A 22,907-nucleotide genomic window follows, 5' to 3' on the forward strand; every position below is an offset into this window, starting at 1 on the left:
TGTTCAGCACTAGGTTTATCACAACCTTCCCCAAGTAATGGTACCTCATAGTTTTGTTAAATAAAATATTGAACACTGCATGTATGTGATAGATGATAAAGGTAGAGCCTAGTTATTGAAGGTATTGGATTGGCCCATATGAAGCTGACATTTCTAAAGATATTACCAAATGACCAGATTTCAGACCTCACTGTAAGATGGTCCCCTCCTAGGGACCACAGGGACTCTAATAAATATCTGCCTGAGGGAAAAGGAGAAAACCTTCTTTACTAATCTGTTGATACTCCCTTTTCCAGGAAATAAAGCTTAATTTCCAAATTTCCCACTACTCCTTTGAGGTTGGGCTATGCTTAGGGACTCACTTCCTATGAACAGAACAGAGAAAAGCATAGGTAGTAATTTCACAGTGTAGAAACCCACATATAGTGTAAATGGTAAGGCCAGGTCCTCGGTGAGGTTGGAGCCGATGGTCATGGATGGCCATTTTTATCAGTGACTGGTTTATGACATGTGAAATAACGTACACAACCACAGAGCTTGGGTATTAATATATCCCACTCCCTAAGCCCCCAAACAAACCAACACTTATATCTTGCTAAACTGAGCGTATTAAACTCATTGCATCAAATGGCTATACTGCTGTTCCATGAGGCTAAGCATCACAAGTACACGAGAAGAAGGTGGATACCAGAAACCCAGTTGGCCTGTCCTTTTAAATATCAATATCATAGACAAACCTATTTAGGCTCTTGATGATCCAAGTATGCCCCTAAAAGCTTGATTTCAGTATAGTTTCAATATTTTTGATTTCCCTTTGAGTCACCCTCCTTGGAACTTGAGGCAGACGTTTCCGGAAATTTCCACTCAACATTATGTAGAGAAAAGGGTTAATGCTGCTGCCAGCGTAGCTGAGGCAGATGGAGAGGTAGTAGACTACGTAGAAGGCCATGGTGGGCTGCTCTATCCGTAAGTTCACCAGCTGTATCACGTGGTAGGGGGCAGCACTTAGGATGAAGACTGCCACCAGTACCAGCACCATCTTTGTCAGCTTCATTGCTCTCTGCTTTGGGACACTGGGATTGTAACTGCCAAAGAGACATTCAGATATACAGAGCATGAACAGTCATAGGAATTAAGGGATAACAATTCTCTAGAACTTTCTGGACAGTTCATAATGTCTTTGCAGTGAAATATGAAGCTCATTTTTATATTCCTACTTCAGAGTATTGTGAAAAGATATATATTTTTTTCATTCCTGTTAAAAACTTACCAAAGTTTCTAAAGTTGGATCATTTTGAGAAAAAAATAAATAAATAGCACTGAATGATACAACTCAATGTTTGAAATGAGCATACCTGAGTCCATAGTGATAGAAATGTATGCTTAAATAAAATGAGAGGAGAAGAGACAAACCTTCTTTACATATCTTTGATAATCCCCTTTCCAGGAGATAGAGCTTAATTCCTAATTTCCCCCTAGTCAATAATATGAGCTATGCTTGGGGACTCATTTCTCATGAACAGAGCAGAGAAAGGGGTAAGTAGTAATTTCACAATGGAGAACATTGGCAAACCTACCTCTGTGACTTCTGATATATTGGAATGATTTTCCCCCCCCAAGTTCATAATTATAGTCTAATCATGATAACAGTATCAGAAAAAAAAAAACCCAGAATATGAAACATTCTACAGGATATCTGGCCAGTACTTCTTAAAATTGTCAAAGTCTTGAAAAACAAGGAAAGTATGAGAAAATCCCACAGACCATAGATCCTGGAGAGATATGACAACTAAATGCAATTGTTAGTCTGGATTGAATCTTGGAAAGAGGACTTTAATGGAAAAACAGATGAAGTCCCATAAGGATAGGGTTTGGTTGGTAATAACATACAATTGCCATTTTTCTTTTGTTTTGACAAATATATCATTTAATGTAAGATGTCAACAGAGGGAAGATGAGTGAGAGGCATACAGGAACTCTCTTACTAACTTTGCTTCTTTTATGTAATTTTAAAAATTATTCTAACAAACAAATATTTTAAATTTCCAAAATTTTATCATGTTTTGTCACATTTAAACATTTAATAAATAATTTCTCTGGGACATGATCAAAGCAGATGAATAAACCTTGGGAATAATATGAAAAAGAGCCAGGAAGCTTAAGATCATTTTAAGCTGATGACTCCTCTGCATTTAATCAGAACAGGCACCAAAACTCTTATAATTTCTTGCATTTTGAGGCATAAATGGACAGTCTGATCTTTGTTTGATAAGTTACTCTTAGCATTTCCGAGGAAAATGTTAAGAGCAACCTAATCTGATTTGGAAAACTCTTCTAAAAGAACTCAAACATCCCCTCCAGTGGTCCAGATCTTGACCTTCCACATGATTCCATTGTGACATTCTTATCAACACAATTCCCAGTGACACATTTAGAAACTAATTGTTTCTCTGTATCTGTGGTTGTTTTCTTTTTCTGTTTTGACAGACTAGCTTTTAGAATTGTAAGATTCCAAAGAATTTCAAGAAGTTAAGCTAAAATGCTGTGATCCAAGAAGACTTAAACCAAGGGTTGGTCACAAATTTTGATTGATGGGTTAAATTGCTTACATATACTTTTCAAAAAATCTTCTCATTGTTAGATGAAGAGACCTCCCATGTTCTTGGATAGGAAGGATTAACATTGTCAAAATGGCCATACTACCAAAAGTCTTATACAGATTTAATGAGATTCCAATTAAAATCCCAACAACATTCCTCATGGAAATAGAAAAAGCAATCATGAAATTTATTTGAAAAAATAAGAGACTCAGAATAGTCAAAGCAATTCTAAGCAAGAAGAGTGAAGCAGGAGGCATCACAGTACCAGACATTATACTATAGAATGCCGTGGTATTGGCACTAAAACAGACATATAGATCAATGGTATAGAATAGAAGACACAGAGACTAACCCACATAAATGCAGTTATACTAGAAAAAGGCACTGAAAACATACATTGGAGAAAAGAGAGCATATTCAACAAATGATACTGGGTAAACTGGAAGTCCATATGCATCAAAATGAAATTAAATCACTATCCTCATCATGCACAAAACTAAACTCAAAGAAGATCAAGGACCTAGGAATTAGACCAGAGACCCTGCACTTATAGAAGAAAAAGTAGGTCCAAATCTTCATCTTGTCAGAGTAGGTCCTGACTTCCTTAACCAGACTCCTAAAGCACAAGAAATAAATTCAATAATCAATAAATGGGATGGGTTCAAACTAAAAGGCCTCTTCTCAGCAAAGGAAACAATAATGCAAAGAGAGAGCTACAGAGTGGGAGAACATCTTTATTACATGCATATCACATAGAACACTAATTTACAGGATATATAAAGAACTCAAAAAGCTAAACACCAAAAAATCAAATAATCCAATCAATAAATGGACTAAGTAATTGAACAGACACTTCTCAGAAGAAGAGATAAAATTAATCAACAAATATATGAAAAAATGTTCAACATTTCTAGCAATTAGAGAAATGCAAATAAAAACTAAGATTTCATCTCACTCCAGTCAGAATGGCAGTTATCAAGAATGCAAGCAAGTGTTGGCAAGGATGTGGGGGAAAATGTACAGACATACATTGCTGGTGGCACTGCAATTGGTGCAACCACTCTGGAAAGCAGTATGGAGATTCCTTAGACAACTTGGAATGGAACCACCATTTGACCCAGCTACACACTCCTTGGTCTATACCCAAAAGTCTTAAAATCAGCATACTACAGTGACGTAGCCATTTATAGCAGCTCAATTCACAATATCTAAACTGTGGAACCAACCAAATGCCTTTCAATAGACGAATGGATAAAGAAAATGTGGTATATATACACAATAAAATATTACTCAGCATTAAAAGAGAATAAAATTATGGCATTTGCAGGTAAATGGATGGAGTTGGAGAATATCATGTTAAGCAAAGTAAGCCAGGCCCAAAAAACCACGGACCAAATGTTCTCTCTGATAAGTAGATGCTGATCCATAATGGGGAGGGGGGCATGGGAAGAATGGAGGAACTATGGGTTGGACAAAGGGGGGGATGATAGAAGAGGGGGTAGGAAAGATGGTGGAATAAGGACATCATTACCCTAGGTAAATGTATGATGGCACAAATGGCGCTACTTTAGATTGTGTATAACCAGAGAAATGAAAAGTTGTGCTCCATTTGTGTACAATGAAATGAAATGCATTCTGGTGTCATGTATGACTAATTAGAAATTTTTTTTTTTTAAATGTTAAAAATGTCTTCCCATTATTAACATTTGGTGTGCAGGGAAACCCAGCAATCTCGCCTTTCCAAAAAACAAAAAACAAACAAACAAAACAACAACAACAACAACAACCCCCCCCCAAACAACCACCAAATCTTCACAAAAGATGAAGTTTAATTTTTTTACCCAATATGCTGCATAATCACTGACATTCATTTGAATGGGTCAGTATAAATAATTTCAAATTGAATATAATGAAGAGTCTCATGAGTTTATTGTCATTAGGTAAGTCTTTGGTTTTATTTATTTATAATTAATTTCCCTCTAATCTTAATGACACTCTTCTCTTCTAATTCAAGTATTAATGAAATCCTTTTCTAGTTAAAATATTAAAAGGGTGCACATAGCATCTTAGATATTTACAAATGTATAAAACTGTAAAATATGCAACTAAACCAAATAAAAAATGTTGATGACAACTATAAAATTATTCTTTAGAATCTTGAGTTCTAATCACATTTTTATAAGTTACATCAATGATTTTAACATTTATCACTGAAAGATACTCAAACAGCTGTTTTAGAACATGTCTTATTTTCAGAACATGCCTTTAAAACCTATATTAATAATACGTGTATGTCTAAATGCGGTGTATTTCAAGTAATTGTTGCTTAAGGTCCTGTTGACGATATCTTAGCATATCTGAATTGTTCTTTTAACAATTAAAGTGAAAATAAGGCAAATACTTACCATCTAGAATCCTTATTTTGTTGATACATTTCCCAAGTATAGCATAAAATTAAAATATAGCACATTAGAATCAAGGGTAAAGGAAAAAAGAACGTGGTTATTGTCAAATAAAGTGTATACCTGTAAAAGAGAGAGAGAAAGATATTACTGTTATATTCACTGTAATAGGCATTGACTTTTGTAGTTTATGAGGCACTAATCTCTGATTTTTCAGGGTACAGGATAAAAGTCCCCGGGGAGGAGGTAAGAATCTTTGGGTACATTCTCAAAGAGAAGTCCTGCTGTTCATTGTTCACTGACAAGATTCTCTAACCAAGCCCAGGCTCAACCGTACTGAGAGCAGAACAGAGGCTATTCATTATTATTATCTTTACTATTAACATGATCAGGTAACAGCAGATAGCATTATTCGGTAGGTACTGGTCTAAGTTCTTTGAATATTTTAACACACTGAATCTGTGCAACACCCTAAGTATCATGCCTTTAGTATCCTTATGTGACAAGAAAAAACACTGAGGCACAGAAGGGATAAGGGACTTGCCCAAGGTTACCCAGCTCATAAGTGGCTGAGATGGCATTTGAACCTAGGCAAGCTGTTGGACTCCAGAGTCTTTGCTAATAACCTTCTCCCCATGGGGAGAAGACCCTGTTGTAAAATCAGGCTGTCTTTCCTCTCTGGTCTTCCAGGGAGAATTCTCAGGTATGCCAGCTCTATTCTTGTACAGATCCAGGTGTCCTCTTTCCTGGCAGGACTCTGCCTTGGTGACAGGAGCAGGCCCAGATTGGTGGAAAGGTGGCAGAGAATACAACGATCACAGGGACCCTGAATATAGCACAGGAGGTTTAGTCTTAGTGCACCTTAAGGACTTGATTCTAGGGGGAACGACAGAGGCTACACCCTTAGGACATCCCCTGCGATAACCACTGACAAATAGCACAAGCAGAAACAGCTGTTGGTGAAAATAAGCTAACCGTTTTTTTTTTTTTTTTCTATTTCTTCGACACAGACCAAAATCAAAAGTGAGTATAGGGCTGGGATTGTGGCTCAGCGGTAGAGTGCTTGCCTAGCATGTACTAAGGCCCTGGGTTCGATCCTCAGCACCACATAAAAATAAATAAATAAAGATATTGTATCCAACTGCAACTAAAAAATAAATATTAAAAAAAAAGGTGAGGATAGCCTGAGGCTCACTATGTGAATGTGCTCTCCTCCTAAGGAGGTAGGACTGTGTTACTCTCAGTCCTAGTGATTAAAATATCATTTCACCTTTCATTTGGTTAATGTTTTATGTCTGTGAGGGCAACAAATGCTGGTGGGAGAAATAACAAACAATCAATGGTACATATTACATTGTTATAGACTGAATATTATGTTCCCTCCAAATTTGTATGTTGAAAGCCTAACCCTCAATGTGATAGGAGGGGTGTTAGAAGCGGGGTCTTTGGTAGGTAATAAGTGTAATCAGTGCCCTTTTAAGGAGAGACCCTTGAGGAATACGGAGAGGTTAGAAGGAGAGGTTGGCATGTGAGGATAGGAGGAGAGATTGACAATTGCAACCCAGAAGAGAGCCCTCACCAGAACCTAGCAACTGACCACGATAGCACCTTGATCTTGGACTTCCAGCTTCCAGAACAGTGAGAGATAAATTTCTTTTGTTTACAAACTATGTAGTCTATGATACTTTATTATAGCATCCCAAAGTAACATAGTTACATACAGTTTTTTTAAAAAAGGCATTTGTGGCTTCTAATTCTCTCAGGCTGCGTCTACATAATGCAGAAATGATTTATCCACTTGAGAACTGATGGAGTGGGAAAAGGAATCTGCCAGAGTGACTTGAGAGAATGCATATAAAAGATACCTACTCAGGATGTGCTCAAAAAATTCAGTTGTAGACTCCAGTGTTATGTTCAAAGTTTTAAGTAGAAAATTTTTGACTTAATTTTTTCTTTTCAAATTAAGACATAAGAAATGGCTGATTAATTGTTATATTACTTTCCCAGGGATTCTGTAACAAATTACCACAATCTAGATGTCTTAAAATAATAGACATTTATTCTTTCACAGTTTTGGAATCCAAACATTTGAAATGAAGTTGTTGGTATGATTGGGTCCTTTTGGAGAAGCTGAAGAAGAATTTGTTCCATGCTTTTTTTCTCAATTCTGGTGATTCCTATCAATCCTCGGTGTTCCTTGGCTCAAAAACGTTTAATTGCAAATTCTGCCTCTGTCTCTTCAAATTTTCCCCTCCTCAGCCACTGGATTTAAGAATCACCCTAATCCAGTATAGTCTCAGACTAACTCGATTACATCTGCAAGGACTCTGTTTCCAAATAAGGTTACACTTACAGGTACAGTGGGTTAAAACTTGAATGAATCTTTATGGGTGTCACAATTCAAGCAAACTACATTGCACATTGGTGGGGTTTAAGTCTGGGTACCTCTTAGAGCCTTTTGGAAATTCATCTTCTCCCTTGATTGCTGAGTTTCTGCTATGTTTGCTCCTATGGATCTTTAAATACATATTTAAATATATTTGTGTCTACTGAGGTTACATGATTAAATTCAAAATCTTTTTCTAAAGGTTATCCTCTCTTTCAAATCAAACTATCACCTGGATTGTGTAAAGGAGAAAACTAAGCAGAGAGACTGGTGAAAAGAGGGTCCCTGAGGACACTCTTTAAGCCTGCTCACGTGTTGACAAGGAGGATGAAGTACTTTACAACTTAATTCAACTCTATTTTTCTTATGTTTTAACAACTTACCAGAGTACATCGTCAGGGGATGTTAAATCAAAAGCACAACTCTCAACACCATCTTTAAATTTGATGACCTTCGAGTAGACCCAGACAGGCAACGCCAGAATAAAGGAAGCTGCCCAAAGTCCCAAATTGATGTGGATGGTCTTGTACCTTGTTCTCCAACTCGTTAGTCGAAATGGTTGGACAAGGGCCAAGTACCTGCAAAGCCAGTTAAGAAGGGTTTGGGAACAATCAATAAAAACACTGAGCTCCAAGGATGAATGGTTCATGACAAGAGTAAATTATTAGTATTATTATCCTCCCTGAAGCACACCTCTATCATGGCAGAAAGAAAGTTATATTTTTTAAGAGCTTGCTGATACCTGTAGAGAAAACAACTCTTGACCCTGCAAGTCTGAATAAACCACTCACTGAAATAGCTGTCACTTCCACGAATACACTGTTAATGGTAAAATTCCTCAGTGCAAAATTTTTCTTTGCAAAGGTGCTTTCTTGTAAAGGAGGCTCTGGAAAACAGTGTCTTGGAATAAGGATTTCCTTCAGGAGGAAATGATCCTCTTCCCAGTAGGACTGATTGACATGAGGGCAGGAAGGGAGAAAGCGTGGGGGCTGATGGGAGAATTCCCCAGCAGGATGGCTTTACAGTAGGTCCCCCCAGCTCTTGGAGATTTGCTTCACAGAAATCACAGTGAGGATGAACAAGCCTGACTAGTGTAGGCAATGCAGATTCCTCCAGGAATTTAGGCTAGAGGCCAGAGGGAGGAAATGGACCAATTTCACGGGGAAGGGTTTTCTTTTTCTTCCATTTTAGATGAAGGGGGTAAAAAAAGAATGATCATTAATCAAACTTGAAATCCTGACATATCAAATACATTTGGTCCTCCAGAAAATCCAAGAATTTTTCAGAGCTAAGTGAAAGCTAAAGGGATAAAAAAGAGCTGCAATTCAGAAGGAAGGCCATTTGAAAAAGCAGTTTGCTGGGGCTGGGAGAGTAGTTGAGGGTAGTACTAGCAGAAATTAAACAAATGTAAAAAATATTTTTGTTGGTCACCCTTCAATAGCTTTGTTGCCTTCAGATAAAATTCAGAATCTTTACTATGACCCACAAGCTCTTTCTCCACCTAGCCTGCCTGCCACCTGGGCTGCTTACTTATGCCAGAGTCTCTTTGTCTTTTCTCTGAGATTTCTGTTACTATAACAAATACCTACGATAGTCAACTTATAAAGAGAAAAAGTTTATTTGGGTTCATGGCTTCAGGGGTTCTAATATGTGGGTGGTTGATTTAATTGCTTTGGGCCTGTTGCAAGGCAGCACATTACGGTATAAAGCACCTAATATATTGAGATTGCTCACTTCATGGCCCAGAGAAGAAAGAAAAAGGAAGGGACCAGAGTTCTACAACCCTTTTTGAGGACATATCCCCAATAACTTAATGCCGCAGTCTGGCTGGGCACAAAATCACGAGCCACCACACAGCTTGTAGATTCAAACAGCAACTCTTTATTCCCGAACTCACACCAGCACTCTACAATCACGTTCTGGGGAAATCCACGTTCTCTGCCCAAATCCACCCCCACTGGGCTTCTGTCTCCCAAAAAATACTGTCTGAATCCCGCGAGAACTCAAGGGGAACTCAGGCAGCAGGATACGCCCTATTCCCAGCAGGAATAACCTTAAACCTGGAACCACCCTAAACCCGGTTTGTCCTAAACCGGGAACGCCCTAAACCCGGATTGTCCTAAACCAGGAACACCCTAAACCTGGATCCGCCCTGGTCCTTGAGCAAGGTCACCTTACATGCAATGTCACTGCAAAATGTCCTATTTCCACGAGTCCTTCCACTAAGCAACATGGGGTACGCTGGCAAGGAAATTGTCATACCTACTTGGCTAATGGCTCCCAGCAACTTAAGACCTCCTAGTAGGCACCATATCTTAAAGATTAGATCATCTTCCACTAGAACCAATCTAGGGACCAATCCTTTAACACAAGGAACTTTGGGGGAAATTCTAGATCCAAATTAGAGCAAGTTCATTCAAGTTGTTCTCCATTTCAGGGCCCAGCATAAACTATTCTACCTGCCTGGTAGGCTCTGCATTTACTTCCTCCTACTCTCTTTGAGTGCTTTCCTCTCAAAGAAGACTTTCTGACTACTCACTCTATACAAGAGCTCATGACTATCATTGCACATCACAGGAGAACTCTACTTTTCCTTCTAGGATGTATCATTGTGTGGAAATAAACATTCAACCAAGTGATTCTACACTTAATGCCTGTCTCACTGTTGGAACATAAGTCCTATGAGGACAGGAATCTTGATTACTAGTTTAAGTCCACAGTATACCCTGTATCTGGAATACTTATCAGAAATTTTTGTTGAATGAATAGGGGATTGTAGCTCCTACTCACTGTCTTTAGATGTTCTAAAGAATTTACTTACAAAAGTAGTAACTAACGAAAGTCTAGGTAGCTTTTATCTGGAGGCAAATGTTTTTTTTTTAAATTTTTTTATTAGTGAATTATACATAACAGTGGGGTTCTTTTTTATATAATCATACATGCATGGAATATAATTTGCTCCATTTCAGTCCCTAGTGCTTCCTCTTTACTTTCTCCTTCCCCCTATTCCCTTTCCCCTACAAAACTGATCTTCTTTTTATTTATCTATTTATTTATTAATTAAATTGCTGCTTTCTAGATATACATTAAGGTGGAATTCACTGTGGTATATTTATGTATGTACATATCATAATTTTGTCAATTTCATTCTGCATTTTCTCCCTTTTCCTGCCCCTCTTTTCCCCCCTTCAATTCTCTTCCTCTACTCCACTGATCTTCCCTCTATTTTTGTGGAATATGCCCTTTCCTTTTCCCCATTTACTTTGTTATAGCTTCTGCATGAAAAAAAAAAATTAACCCTTGACTTTCTGAGTCTTCCACATAACATGATGTTCCCAGAGCCATCCATTTACCAACAAATGCCATAATTTCATTTTTCTTCATGGCTGAGTAAAAATTCCATTGTGAATATATACCACATTTGCTTTATCCATTCATTTGTGGATGGGCACCTGGGCTGGTTCCATATTTTGCCTATAGTTAGTTGTACTGTTATAAAAAATGTGCCTGTATCTCTAGAGTATGCTGATTTTAGTAATAAATTTTAGTAGTAATTTTAGAATAAATACTGAGGAGTGGGATAGCTGGGTTATATATATGGTAGTTCTATTCCTAGTCTTTTGAGACATCTCTGTACTGCTTTCCAGAGTGGATGTACTAATCTGAAGTTCCACCAACATGTATGAGTGTACCTTTCCCCACCACTTCCTTGCCAACATTTATTATTATTTGATTTCTTGATGATTGGAGGAGACAAATATCTTTATTTTGAATGTTTATATTTTTGTATGTATGGAGGTAGGAGTCAACTATTAAATATTCTATAAACTTGTAGTTATTACTAATCAGAGAAATGGAAATAAAGTTATTAGAAATACTTTAAATATATGATATATTACAGTGACAGTTAAACTGACTTAAATATAAAAAAAATAAAGGATATTGATGGCAACAACATTTGGTTATGGCTTTACAAAGAAAACCCCATCACTCTTTTACAAAATGGCAGATTTGATTGAATTTTTATAAATTTAGTAGGGTTGGAACTATAAGAAATGCCAGGAAACATTTGTTTCTTGCCACCTGATCCTCTAGAGTGATAGCCAGCAGAAAGAAAAATCAGAATGACTTAACTATGAAGTAAAACTTTAGCATCCTGGTCTATCCTGATTAAAACAAAACAGAAAGAAAATGGTATATTCAATTGTACAAAACAAATGCATGTGCACGCATATCTACCCGCCCCCGCCCCCCACCCCGCCAGGCTCACACATCTGTAAACATTAGAAACAGAAAATTACAGGACAAACTTCCCTCTTAAAAAAAAAGCCAGTTTCTTTTGCATCCAGGATATGGGTGTAAAGAGGCTTTTATTGTTATCTAAGAATGGGATTATCATTGGTAAATCCTATGCATCAGGTTGCTTTTCTACAGTGGGCTTGGCCTGTGCAGGGATTTCTCTCTGGTGTTGTGACACTGTCAAGCTATGGGCTTTTCTCAAGTCATAGTCAGTATTGGTTGCATTTGCTGAAATACAAGATCTACACAGTACAATATTTTTAAAATATGGTGTTAATTATAAATTGAAAGGCATGCTCTGTGTTTTGAGAACTCTTTTACTGAAAAGTGGCAGGACACAAAAATGCATAAAATGTTACCATCATTACTCATTTTGTCAGAGCAAATGATTTATGTTTTAATTTAGAAATAGCAAGTCATTTGTAATCATCTCACTACTGTCCTCTCTAAGAAGAGAGGACAGTATTTATTTTACCATTTATTTTACCATTCTGTTGTTTAATCCATTTGAAGAACTTTTTATCACTTCTCTCTCCCAAAAGGCCCACTTGGAAGGGTGAAAGAGGCAGAGCTCAAGAAAAAGTCCTGGATGGACTCAAGGAAATTAATACACTCTTCAGGACTAACATTCATTCATTCATTCATCAATATTTTTTGAGCATCTATATGCCACAGACATTTGGGATGTATTAGTGGACAAAGACTCTGCCTTTGTGGAATCTACAGTGGAGGGGCAAGAGAGGCTAGACAATAAACAACACACACATATGTAAATGCACAAATTATGTGAGATATTTGAAGCAAGGGAAAAAGAAAAGGTGGATCAGAGCAAGGAGGATCAAGTGTGCTCAATTGGGGTGGGAAGAAAAAGATAGATTCAAATGTTGAGTGTGTTGTTTTGGAGACAGCACACTGCTGCTGTGCGTATTATTGCTGTCTTTATGTCTCCATCTGGAGAGAGTTGCTTGGATGTCGTGCGGGGTCATGGTATCTGGATGATACAGGACAATTTTAGTGTGCAGGCTTCTTAGAGAGGACAGTAGTGAGATGATTACAAATGACTTGCTATTTCTAAAGTCAGATGGTCTGGGTCTGAACTGGACTCCAGAAGTACTGGAGTCATTGACTCCATAAGTACTCACCATCACCATTATCTTCTCAAATGAGATTAGCTTATGTGGTTGGTGAAAAGGTATGTGGCACCATAGCAGGGCACAGGGGAATACATTTCTTTTTTGTGATGTAAAATGGCAGCATTTGCATTAACCAAACATAAGTGTTGTGTAAAAGATGGTTTGCCTGCTGCTAGGTGGTAAGATGCATGTGAGACAGTGAACATACCAGAAACATACTTAAATGCTCAGTTCTGCCACTAACTCTCTATGTGCCCCCAGCATATCCTCTAATCACTGTGGGCCTCAGTTCAGGAAAATCTGATTTACTGCAAGAAAGTTGGGTAGCCGGGTAGAGTTCATTTTGGTTTCTAATATTTCATGATTTTTTTGATCTTTTTTTCTTGCAGTGAATTGCAAATAAAACTGAGATCAAAAAGAAAGATTAGAAAAACAGAGATTTTAGTGTTTTACATTTTTCCATTAAAAAGACTTCCGTGAAAGTTGAAAAAAATATTCCTAAGTCAGCAGTCTTACAATGAAGCAAACAAAGGAAGAGGAGCTTTGGTGTTATAAATGAACATTGGTGTTGCTTAAATTGGAATGACCTTGGGGAAGCATAGGTGTCTCTGAATTGTACTGAGGTATTTCAGAGTCTCTTCACTTACCTGTCCACACTCATTACAGTCATGATGGCACTGCAGGCAAACTGGTTGCAGGTGTCCAGGGCCGTGATGGTAGTACAGAGAGGCCCCCCGAACACCCACTCTCCTCCTTGGGCCCACTGGTGAATAAGAAAAGGCATTCCAATAATGTGAACTAAATCAGCCACAGCCAGGTTGCAAATATAAATGTCAGGGATTGTTTTTTTCCTTGACCTGAAAAAATTAAAAAAATGGAAGGAGATTCAGGATGAACATTGAAAGTGTATAACTTCTTCAACCTATGCTACTTTTCACAAAATTTTGATTGCCCTAATGAATTTTAAAAGTTAAAGGAAAATGGACACAAATGCACAATAGTCTTATGTATATTTATGTATATTTAAACATTTTGAACTATTTATCTGATTACTAACTAATGTTTTAAAAGTACATCCACAAATTCTTTGATATTCCTTCCAATTAGGTGGAGTCTAATTCCCTCTTTTTGAGTGTTGAACTTAATAAATTGCTTCTGTCAATTAGAATATGGTAGAAGAGATGCTGTGTGACATTTGAACTCAGGACACAAAGCACAATGAGGCTTTGTCTTTGCTCTCTTGAATCACTGTCCCTGGAGGGAAGATGGCTGCCAGACGGCTGCCACGTTGTGAGGATACTCAGCAACACTGTGGAGAGGTACACATGGGGAGGAACTGAAACCTCCAACAACCAGCTAGCACCAGCTTACCAGCTATGTGAGTGAATTAGATTGTCTAGCCCCAGACAAGCCTTTGATGATTGTGTTCCTGGGGGAGTACTTGACTGCAGCTTAATGAGAGACCCTGGGTTAGAGCAACCAGATAAGTTTCTCTTGGATTCCTGACCCCTGGAAACTATGTGAGATAATAAATATTTATTGATTTGAGCCACTAATTTGGCAACAAATTATACCAACTTTAAGCAAACTTTAAGCAAAACTCAAGCAAAAAGCTTAGTTTTTACTTGTTTCTAGCACCTAAAACAGCTGAACAGGAAAAATAAGTGGTTTCTATTGTGCAATACATTCTCCTCACCAGAGCTGAGATCACTCTTAGTATTTGAACCATTACTTAGAAATATTCCAGGAGAAATGAATCCAATAGCAAAGACTATGAATGAAGAACCTGAAATACAGACAGCAGAGAGGAATCTGAAATGAGTGAACCGGTAGAATGACTGATTCCCTGCTTGGGGAGGGGGTGAAATGAATGCAATGCTATCTAGGTGTAGCATACTCACCTGTTGGTGAAAAAGTCTTCTTACAGAAGAAATTTAAATTTAAAATCAGCTCTTCAAGGAACAGTCAACAAAAAATAGATATCATTTTCATCTGGGAGGTGCTGTTCACGAATTCAACAAACATTTCACTGAGCGCCAATAATATGTCAGGCATAATATTGTATTCTGGGCCTACAAAGCTACATTTATAAACTTGGTCACTGAGGAGATTATAGTGTAGATATGTATAAATGAATGATGGATTACATTACAATTTGATAAGATAAGGTAGGGTCAGGTGCAAAGAGCACTAAGGAGGGATCAAGGCCAGTTTCTTGGCAGAGGTAGCATTTGAATTGAGGACAAATGCTAGGGATGCAGCTCAGCACTACAGCACTTGCCTACCATGTATAACGGCCTGGGTTTGATCTCCAGAACAGAAAAAAAAAAAAAAAAAAAAAAAAAAAAAAGAACACATAAGAATGAGCCCTAAGACCATGCCATAATTGCTAGTTAACTTCAGATCCAAAGTTATTACCCTGCTGTTTGGAAGCCAGTGTATACTTTATTATTCACTGGTTGCAAATTCTGTAGACTTGAACTTCATTTCTAAACTGTCAAATTATGTGAAACATCACACAGGGAGAGGCCATATTTTGCCCAGATCTTAGCAATATACACTGTATGAGGAAATTACTGACATTGAGTCCTTACTCAGAAGCCACACTCTAGTCATTGCTGATGCCACTAGAATAGGATGGCTCTTTGCCACGGGAGGTTGGTGGCTAACATCAAAATGACCAAGAAGGAAAAGGTGAAACATGTTTACTTTTCCTCTCTTTGAGGAAAGGATCATGTCAACCAAAAGGGCAGGAAGTGACTGTCCTTGGTCTTTTACCTCTTGTCTTCTCCAGGTCATTGGTGGAAGGACATTGAGAGGGGACAAGGAAAGAGACAGACATTATGGGTCAGGCAGAAAAAATTCCACACTGAAAAACAGTTGTAAATCCTAATGTTTAAATTATATTATTTGCATTTGAATTTGGGTGTAAATCATGAGTGGTTGTTTAGTTCCTAGTTGTGGTAACCAGACCTATGGCCCTTGTTCTCCTTTAGTTAGGTACACATCATTTGCTGATGAATATGGTAATTCTATTGTGCAGATCACTAACTGGTAATTTTAAAAAATAAAGTAAAAGTGCTTATATACAATATTCTGTATAGCACAAATAAATCTGGAGCAATATAAATAACACAATATATTTATGGTTGCTTTTTTACTGAAAAATAGCAGCATATAAAATTAAAAATAATTAAATAGAAATTATAAAATTCTATCTATAAAACTTACATTCTCTTTTTAGGTTTAATTTACCTTCATATTTTCTGCTGTCGGACTTCATTAGACTTCTGTCTGTTATGACCCAAACATTTGAAATAAAAAAAAAAACAAGACAAAACATAGACGTGTGATAATTTTGGCTAGCATGTTTTCTATATGGTTAACGTAGCCATATCTAATGTTCACTAATTTGAGGGATGATAAAAATAAATTATGGTATTCCACAAGAGCACACAAGATATGACACAGCTGTTGCAAATCATTGTTTGGAAGAATATTTAATGAAATGGGAAAATACTTACAATATTATTTCAAAAAAATATTGACTGTGTATTGAGCATGACTTCAAATTTATTTTAAATATTTATTTAAAAATTATGAAGGAATAATGTCAAGTAGTCACAGTGATTATCTATTTGATATATATGAATTTTCTTATGCTTTGTAGTTTCTGATTGTTTTTCTTTTATAGTCAGAAATAACAATAAATACTTTGCACTAAATAAGACTAACAGCACATATGTAGGCTGCTCTGCTGGTCCTTCACCTGCTGGTTCTCAAGCCTATTTCCCATCCTTCCTGAGACCTTTGTTCCCAGCCCCCCTTGCTGACTGGTTGGCCAATAGGAAATGCTAAAGGGTAGGAGGAGAGGATAAGGGAGGGTGCTCTCTCTCCACTCCATTCCTGACATCTTGAACAGTGGCTGCTTCCCTTCCATGGCTCCAGTTTCTTCCTGCAAGTGTATTCCCCGGATCCCACAGGGACTCCCAATAGGCAGCCCAGTCTCCTGCGGTCTGTAATGCCACCTTTGCTCTTCCTTCAGTTCCAGGAGAAAGGGAAAGATGGAAAAGTGGCAATTACAACAGGCAAATGGGAGTGACGAGGAACATTCCCACATCTCTGGCTATTAGCCTTCTTCTACTCAGCACTATTGCCTCCTTGAGTTTCCAAGACTATTTCATCACTGCCAGTTTCTTTTCCGGATCTTATTATTTGAAACTTCTCCTCCTGTTCCTCCTTCTCTTTTATTTTTTTCAATTGTTTTCAGTGTTTTGTATTATTGCTGAACTATTCCGTATGTTTAAATCTTACCTTCTTTGCTAGCCTATGAGTTTTTTTAGAGTCAGATGTGGCTGTAACATTTTTTTTGCTATTTCTACTATTGATCATCATTCACATCGTCATCCTGGGAACTGATCTTGCTGTTAACTGGTCCTGTGAGGATTCTTCCACTCACAAAAAAAAAAGTACAACAGTATCTTTTTAATTTTGATAAATCACTTATCTTTGTTAGGGTGGAGGAAATAGCCTGGAAGGTGACATCATAACATCTGGGTCCAGTTGCCAGGACTGCCATTTAATAGCTGTGTGATGTTGGGCAAATTATTTACTTTCCTGAGCCTCTTTCTTCAAACAGGTATAATAGAGGTACTTCATCTTTGAGGATCAAATGAGTTTACAACTGTGAATTTTAGTTTCATATGCTCCACAAAGTTTGTTATAGATATAGGTTAATTTAATGCTGAAAACACCCATTATATAGTACATCTTATATAACATATAAATATGGGCAAACATTTTAAAAAATGACAGTTATTAGTATGATATGTGGTTGATTTTTATTATATAGCATATGATAAAAATTTATCATCTATCATATATCATATGTTAAAAAATTAACATCTTGTATTGATTAAAAGTAGTAAAACTTAACTGTGAAAATAATCATTACAGTAAAGATATCAAGTGTGATGGGACACATGTGAAAATAACTATTATGTAGTACACCTTATATAACAAACAAGGGCAAATGCTGGGAGCCATTAGCCAAGTAGGTATGACAATTTCCTTGCCAGCGTACCCCATGTTGCTGACATTTTGCAGTGACATTGAATGTAGTTGACCTTGCTCAAGGACCAGGGCGGATTAGGGTGTTCCTGGTTTAACATAATCGGGTTTAGGGCGTTCCCAGTTTAGGTTCCAGGTTTAAGGTTTAAGATTATTCCTGCTGGGAATAGGGCGTATCCTGCTGCCTAAGTTCCCCTTGAGTTCTCACGGGATTTAGACAGTATATTTTGGGAGACAGAAGCCCAGTGAAGGTGAATTTGGGAGAGAACGTGGATTTGGGCAGAGAACGTGGATTTCCCCAGAACGTGTTTGTATACGGCTGGTGTGAGTTCGGGAATAAAGAGTTGCTGTTTGAATCTACAAGCTGTGTGGTGGCTCGTGATTTTGTGCCCAGCCAGACTGCGGCAGGCAAACATTTTAAAAATTGACAGTTATAAGTATGAGCGGAGAACACAAGAAAAAATTTGACATCTTGTGTTGATTAAAAGTAGTAAAACTTAACTGTGAAAATAGTCAATACAGCAAAGATATCAAGTATGATGGGGCACATGTGCATTAATTCTAAACCAATTTTGTCAAGTCCATAGAAAACAAATAACCTGGGGCTGGGATTGTGGCTCAGCGGTAGAGCGCTTGCCTCACACATGTGGGACCCTGGGTTTGATCCTCAGCACCACATAAAAATAAATAACTGAAATAAAGATAATGTGTCCAACTATAATTAAAAAATAAATATTAAAAAAGAAAACAAATAACCTGTTCTTTTTCTCCACATTAAACATTTTGCTCAACTTGAGAGGAAGGAAGAAATGACCTGAAGTGAGGAGAGAGCAGTGGAGCAGAGGCAGGAGGAGGTCCTGGGGAGCAGATACTCCTCAGTTAGGTCTATACTGGGATGGTCTACACAGAGGGGAAACATCTCACTGTCTATGCTCCCTGCATCTTCAGATGCCCGGGTGAGTGAAAAAGGATTTCCTTCAGCCAAAACAGGTCACCTTAGGGTAACTCTTATTTCTGGAAAATAAAATAGTCGTGTTGCTACTTCAGCCCCAGTCGGGGCTCCACCTCCAAAGATTTTGAGTTAATGAGTTTGTGGTGAAACCTCATGTTAGGATTTTTAAAAGCTTCCCAGGTGATTTTAATATGTGTCTGAGATTGAAACTCCTGGCTCTAAAAATTAACTGACCCAGCAGTAAGCATTGGACTAGGTCTTAACTGTTTTGAGATCAGCAACTCAGATATTACTGAATGTATGATGAAAATATCTGTAGAATCTTCTTTAATTATCTTAAGCAAATATTCCCTAAACCTGATTTCATTAAGCAAATCCTACAAGGGAAGGATTCACTTGATTTATTTAGAGAGTTTAGAATGTGTTCCCCACATTACGGAAGAAAAGAAAAAGAAGTCCTTACCTTACTATTGTGAATACAATGAGAATGTTGCCAATCAGCCCTGTTAAACAGATAACCCCAATCATGGAAGGAAGGATGACTGTATCCACAATGATGGGGGCTTCAAAAGCAAACTCTTTATTCCAGGATTTGTTTAAAATTTCAGTAGAGGTGTTCCAAAAGGTTGAGTGAAATGAATTCATTGTTCATGGGCTTCCAGTGCTAAAAGCTGTGAAGTAATAGGAGGTGATTTGTTTATTGAGTTTTTCCAGTATAGATTTCCTTTACTCAATTCAAAGAATATTTGTTGGAGCCTCATTTGTACCAAGATTTCACACAACACAATGTTATTATGGTTTAGATATTAGTGTCCCCTCAAAACTCATGTCTGAGACAATGCAAGAAAATTTAGAGGTGAAATAATTGGGTTATGAGAGTTTAGCCTAATCAGTGCATTAATCCCCTGGTATGGATTAACTGGGTGGTAACTATTTAGGCAGGCAGATTGTGGCTGGAGGAGGTGAGACCCTGGGAGTTCTTATATATTTTGTTCTTGTTGAGTGGAACTCTCTTTCTGCTTCCTGGTGCCAAGTCCTGAGCTACTTTCCTCTACTACACATTTCCACCATGATGTTCAGCCTACTCAGTCCCAGAGTTATGGAGCCAGCCATCTATGGACTGACACCTCTGAAACTGTGAGCCCCATATAGACTTTACCCCTTTAAAATAGGTCTTGTCAGGCCTTTTAGTCACAGTAGCAAAAAAGCTGACACAGGATTCCAGGGTAAGTATGATTGGCCCTTTTTAATAATGATATCATAGGTTACCAGAAGAGAAGGTCAACAGCAAACTACAGAACAGCACAAGAAGCACCATGCTTGTCTTCAATCTGTATTGTAGTTCTTGTTTTGAGCAGAGTTGATATTCGTTCAGCATGTACAGGTACTGGTTGTTTACAACTTATGTCTATTCTTATTGTCTATTTGTAGTGGCTAGTATCTTAGCAACACTCAGGTTGTTAAACATATCTTTGTCTGCTTGTTAGTACATAGTGTATATCCATCTGATTGTTTAGGATGGAATGGGTAAGATTTCTTGATGTGGTCCTTGGACTATTCAAGATAGTCAATAGGAATGGGTCAGTTCAGCAAAAGGTAGCTGTATGAGGGTAAAAGTATTATGACCAGTGAAAGCACCATGTGCAAAGAAGTATACAGAGAGAAATGCCCCCACTGTTTAACCTAAATATAAACAAGTAAGCAAATAAAATATAATGGAGCTGAAAAATTATTTGTGCAGTCAACTGTCTTGGTAAAAGACATTTTAAAAATGTCTGGTTTCTGGTAACAATAAATTGGGTTACTTGAATCAATGTTTATAGCAGTTCAATTCCCAATAGCTAAACTATGGAACTGGCCTAGATGTCCTTCAACAGATGAATGGATAAAGAAAATGTGGTGTATACACACAATGGAATAGTACTCAGCCATAAAGATAAATGAAATTAAGGTATTTGCCAGTTAATGGATGGAACTAGAGATTATCATGCTAAGTGAAATAAACCAATACCAAAAACCCAAAGACCAAATGTTCTCTCTGGTATATGGATGCTAACTCACAATAAGGGGGCAGGGTATGGAAAAATAGTACTTTGGATTAGACAATGGGGAATGAAGGGAAGGGAGGGGGACCGGGAGTAGGAAAGTTAGTATAATGAATTGAACATTACTTTTCTATGTTCATATATGAATACATGGCCAATGTAATTCCACATAATGTACAACTAGAAGAATGGGAAGTTGAAATACATATATACATATAATTTGTTAAAGTGCATTCTACTGTCATGTATTAAAAAAGAACAAATAAATTAAAAGGAGATTTTGAGGGAAACAAAAAAAAGTCTAGTGTTTTGTAATTATAATAACTTGAGGCACAGGAGAAAAATGAACTCATATCAACTGCTTTTAAAGCATTTCTGTAAGTCTAAAAAAGATAATATGGATTATATATTCAAATGAGTAAGTTTGGGGGACCTGCGATGACCTGCATTTTTAGAAACAATGATTTAGATTAAGATGGGCAAACTTTTCCCAATGAATTATGTATAGCAATTTCTGTGATCTCCCAAATCATTTATGAATTTCAATATTCTCCAAATATAATCTGGAGGAATATGGCTCCTCAAATTTTAGTCAGCAGGCATACTAATAAGTCTATTTCTAAGACTGATGGTCTGACATTTAAGATTTGGGAGTATAATCAGTTTAGCTACATGTTAATATGTTTTAATGTTTAATAAAAAATAAAATTGCAAAGTCAGGGGACTTATTTATTGTTGACAATTCCCAGGTTACTGAAATCTAAACCCAAAGTGCTTCAGTCTCACCCCTTCACCTCTGTGTACCTCTTGCTTTCTTTCTCTCCCCGTTATCAAGTCCTCTGAGGAAGATGGGAGATTTGGAGTGGGACATAATTCTGTTAAATAATTCTCTGTGGGGAATGAACTCTGAAAGCAAACTGTAACCTTTAATCTATAACCTTTACTTGTATCTCAACTACCTGACAAAGTAAGAGCACTGTTCCTTGGCAGGCATGATTTCCTTTGTGTCAATTAAAACTTCATGCTTAGCAATTTGGGCATAATGGTGCACCCATGTGGTCTCAGACACCTGAAGGTTAAGGCTGGAGGATGGCTTGAACCCAAGAGTTCCAAACTATCCTGGGCAACATAGTGAGACCTTTACTCCAAAAAGCAAGAAAGAAACAAACAAAAAAAGGACTTCATGTGTAGCACCTTCTGTAAATGTTGAGATTTGAAGTAAAGACAAATTGATGTATTAGTGGAAATTCTATATAATTAAAATTTTGTGAATCCTATTCTCAATAGGATGTTCATTAGTTAAGGAATAAAATATTAATTCACTGATGGTTGTTCAATATTGGCCATTTAAAAAATCTAATTATTAGTATTGAAATTGTGTTCCTTTTAAAACATCATTAATATTTACTTAGCTGTTTTAAAGTACCTTTTACACAGAGTTAATTCTTAAGAATGTTTTTATTATATTTAAGGGTAATTTTCATATAGGAAAACTACCCCTAATTTTATGATGAAATCTGATGCTATATATGATTAACTTCATAAAAAATTCTTTGCAGACACACTTGTGCTATCCCTATATCAGTGTTCATGTGGTATTGCTGGGGTGAACCCACCCAGCCTGTATTAAGAGAAAGCACTTTTCCCTTGAAACTTTTTAAGGTATAAGACTTTTTCTCATTTCTTAAGTTGTAAGTTTTGACACTTATTTGGACTATGACCCCAGAAAACAAGTCATAAGCAGTTGAGAATGCTTTTTTGTAGCAAGATTTTTTTCTAAAAAAAAAAAAAAGAAAGAAAAGAAAATTTATGCTTGTGAGGTTGGTGTTGACAGAAGACTGACAGTGTCAGTTTAATGTATTCTGATTCACATCGTTCATCTATGTACACTGACATCTTCATACATACGCAATTTATTCATGATGACTAGGACAAGCAAAATGAGGAATGAATTTAAAGGAAATTAGACTATTTTTTAAGAAAAAAGTATGTTAAGTCTGAAAAGTGTTAAGAAAATGTA

The 22,907-nt window shown here is 37.1% G+C and overlaps 1 protein-coding gene across 1 annotated transcript; it reads right to left on the reverse strand.

Moving 5' to 3' along the window:
* Nucleotides 1–570: 570 nt before the first annotated feature.
* On the reverse strand, nt 571–19,497 carry Mchr2 (melanin concentrating hormone receptor 2). Its single transcript, XM_015498289.2, has 5 exons — nt 19,306–19,497; nt 13,468–13,677; nt 7,772–7,966; nt 5,006–5,125; nt 571–1,085 (listed from the first exon to the last, which is right to left on the reverse strand). Exons 1-5 carry the CDS (start codon nt 19,485–19,487, stop codon nt 770–772), a joined length of 1,023 nt encoding a protein of 340 aa, XP_015353775.1. The 5' UTR covers nt 19,488–19,497; the 3' UTR covers nt 571–769.
* Nucleotides 19,498–22,907: the final 3,410 nt, after the last annotated feature.

The sequence above is a fragment of the Marmota marmota genome, unplaced genomic scaffold, assembly GCF_001458135.2.
Source record: "Marmota marmota marmota unplaced genomic scaffold, marMar, whole genome shotgun sequence".
Classification (NCBI taxonomy): Eukaryota; Metazoa; Chordata; class Mammalia; order Rodentia; family Sciuridae; genus Marmota; species Marmota marmota.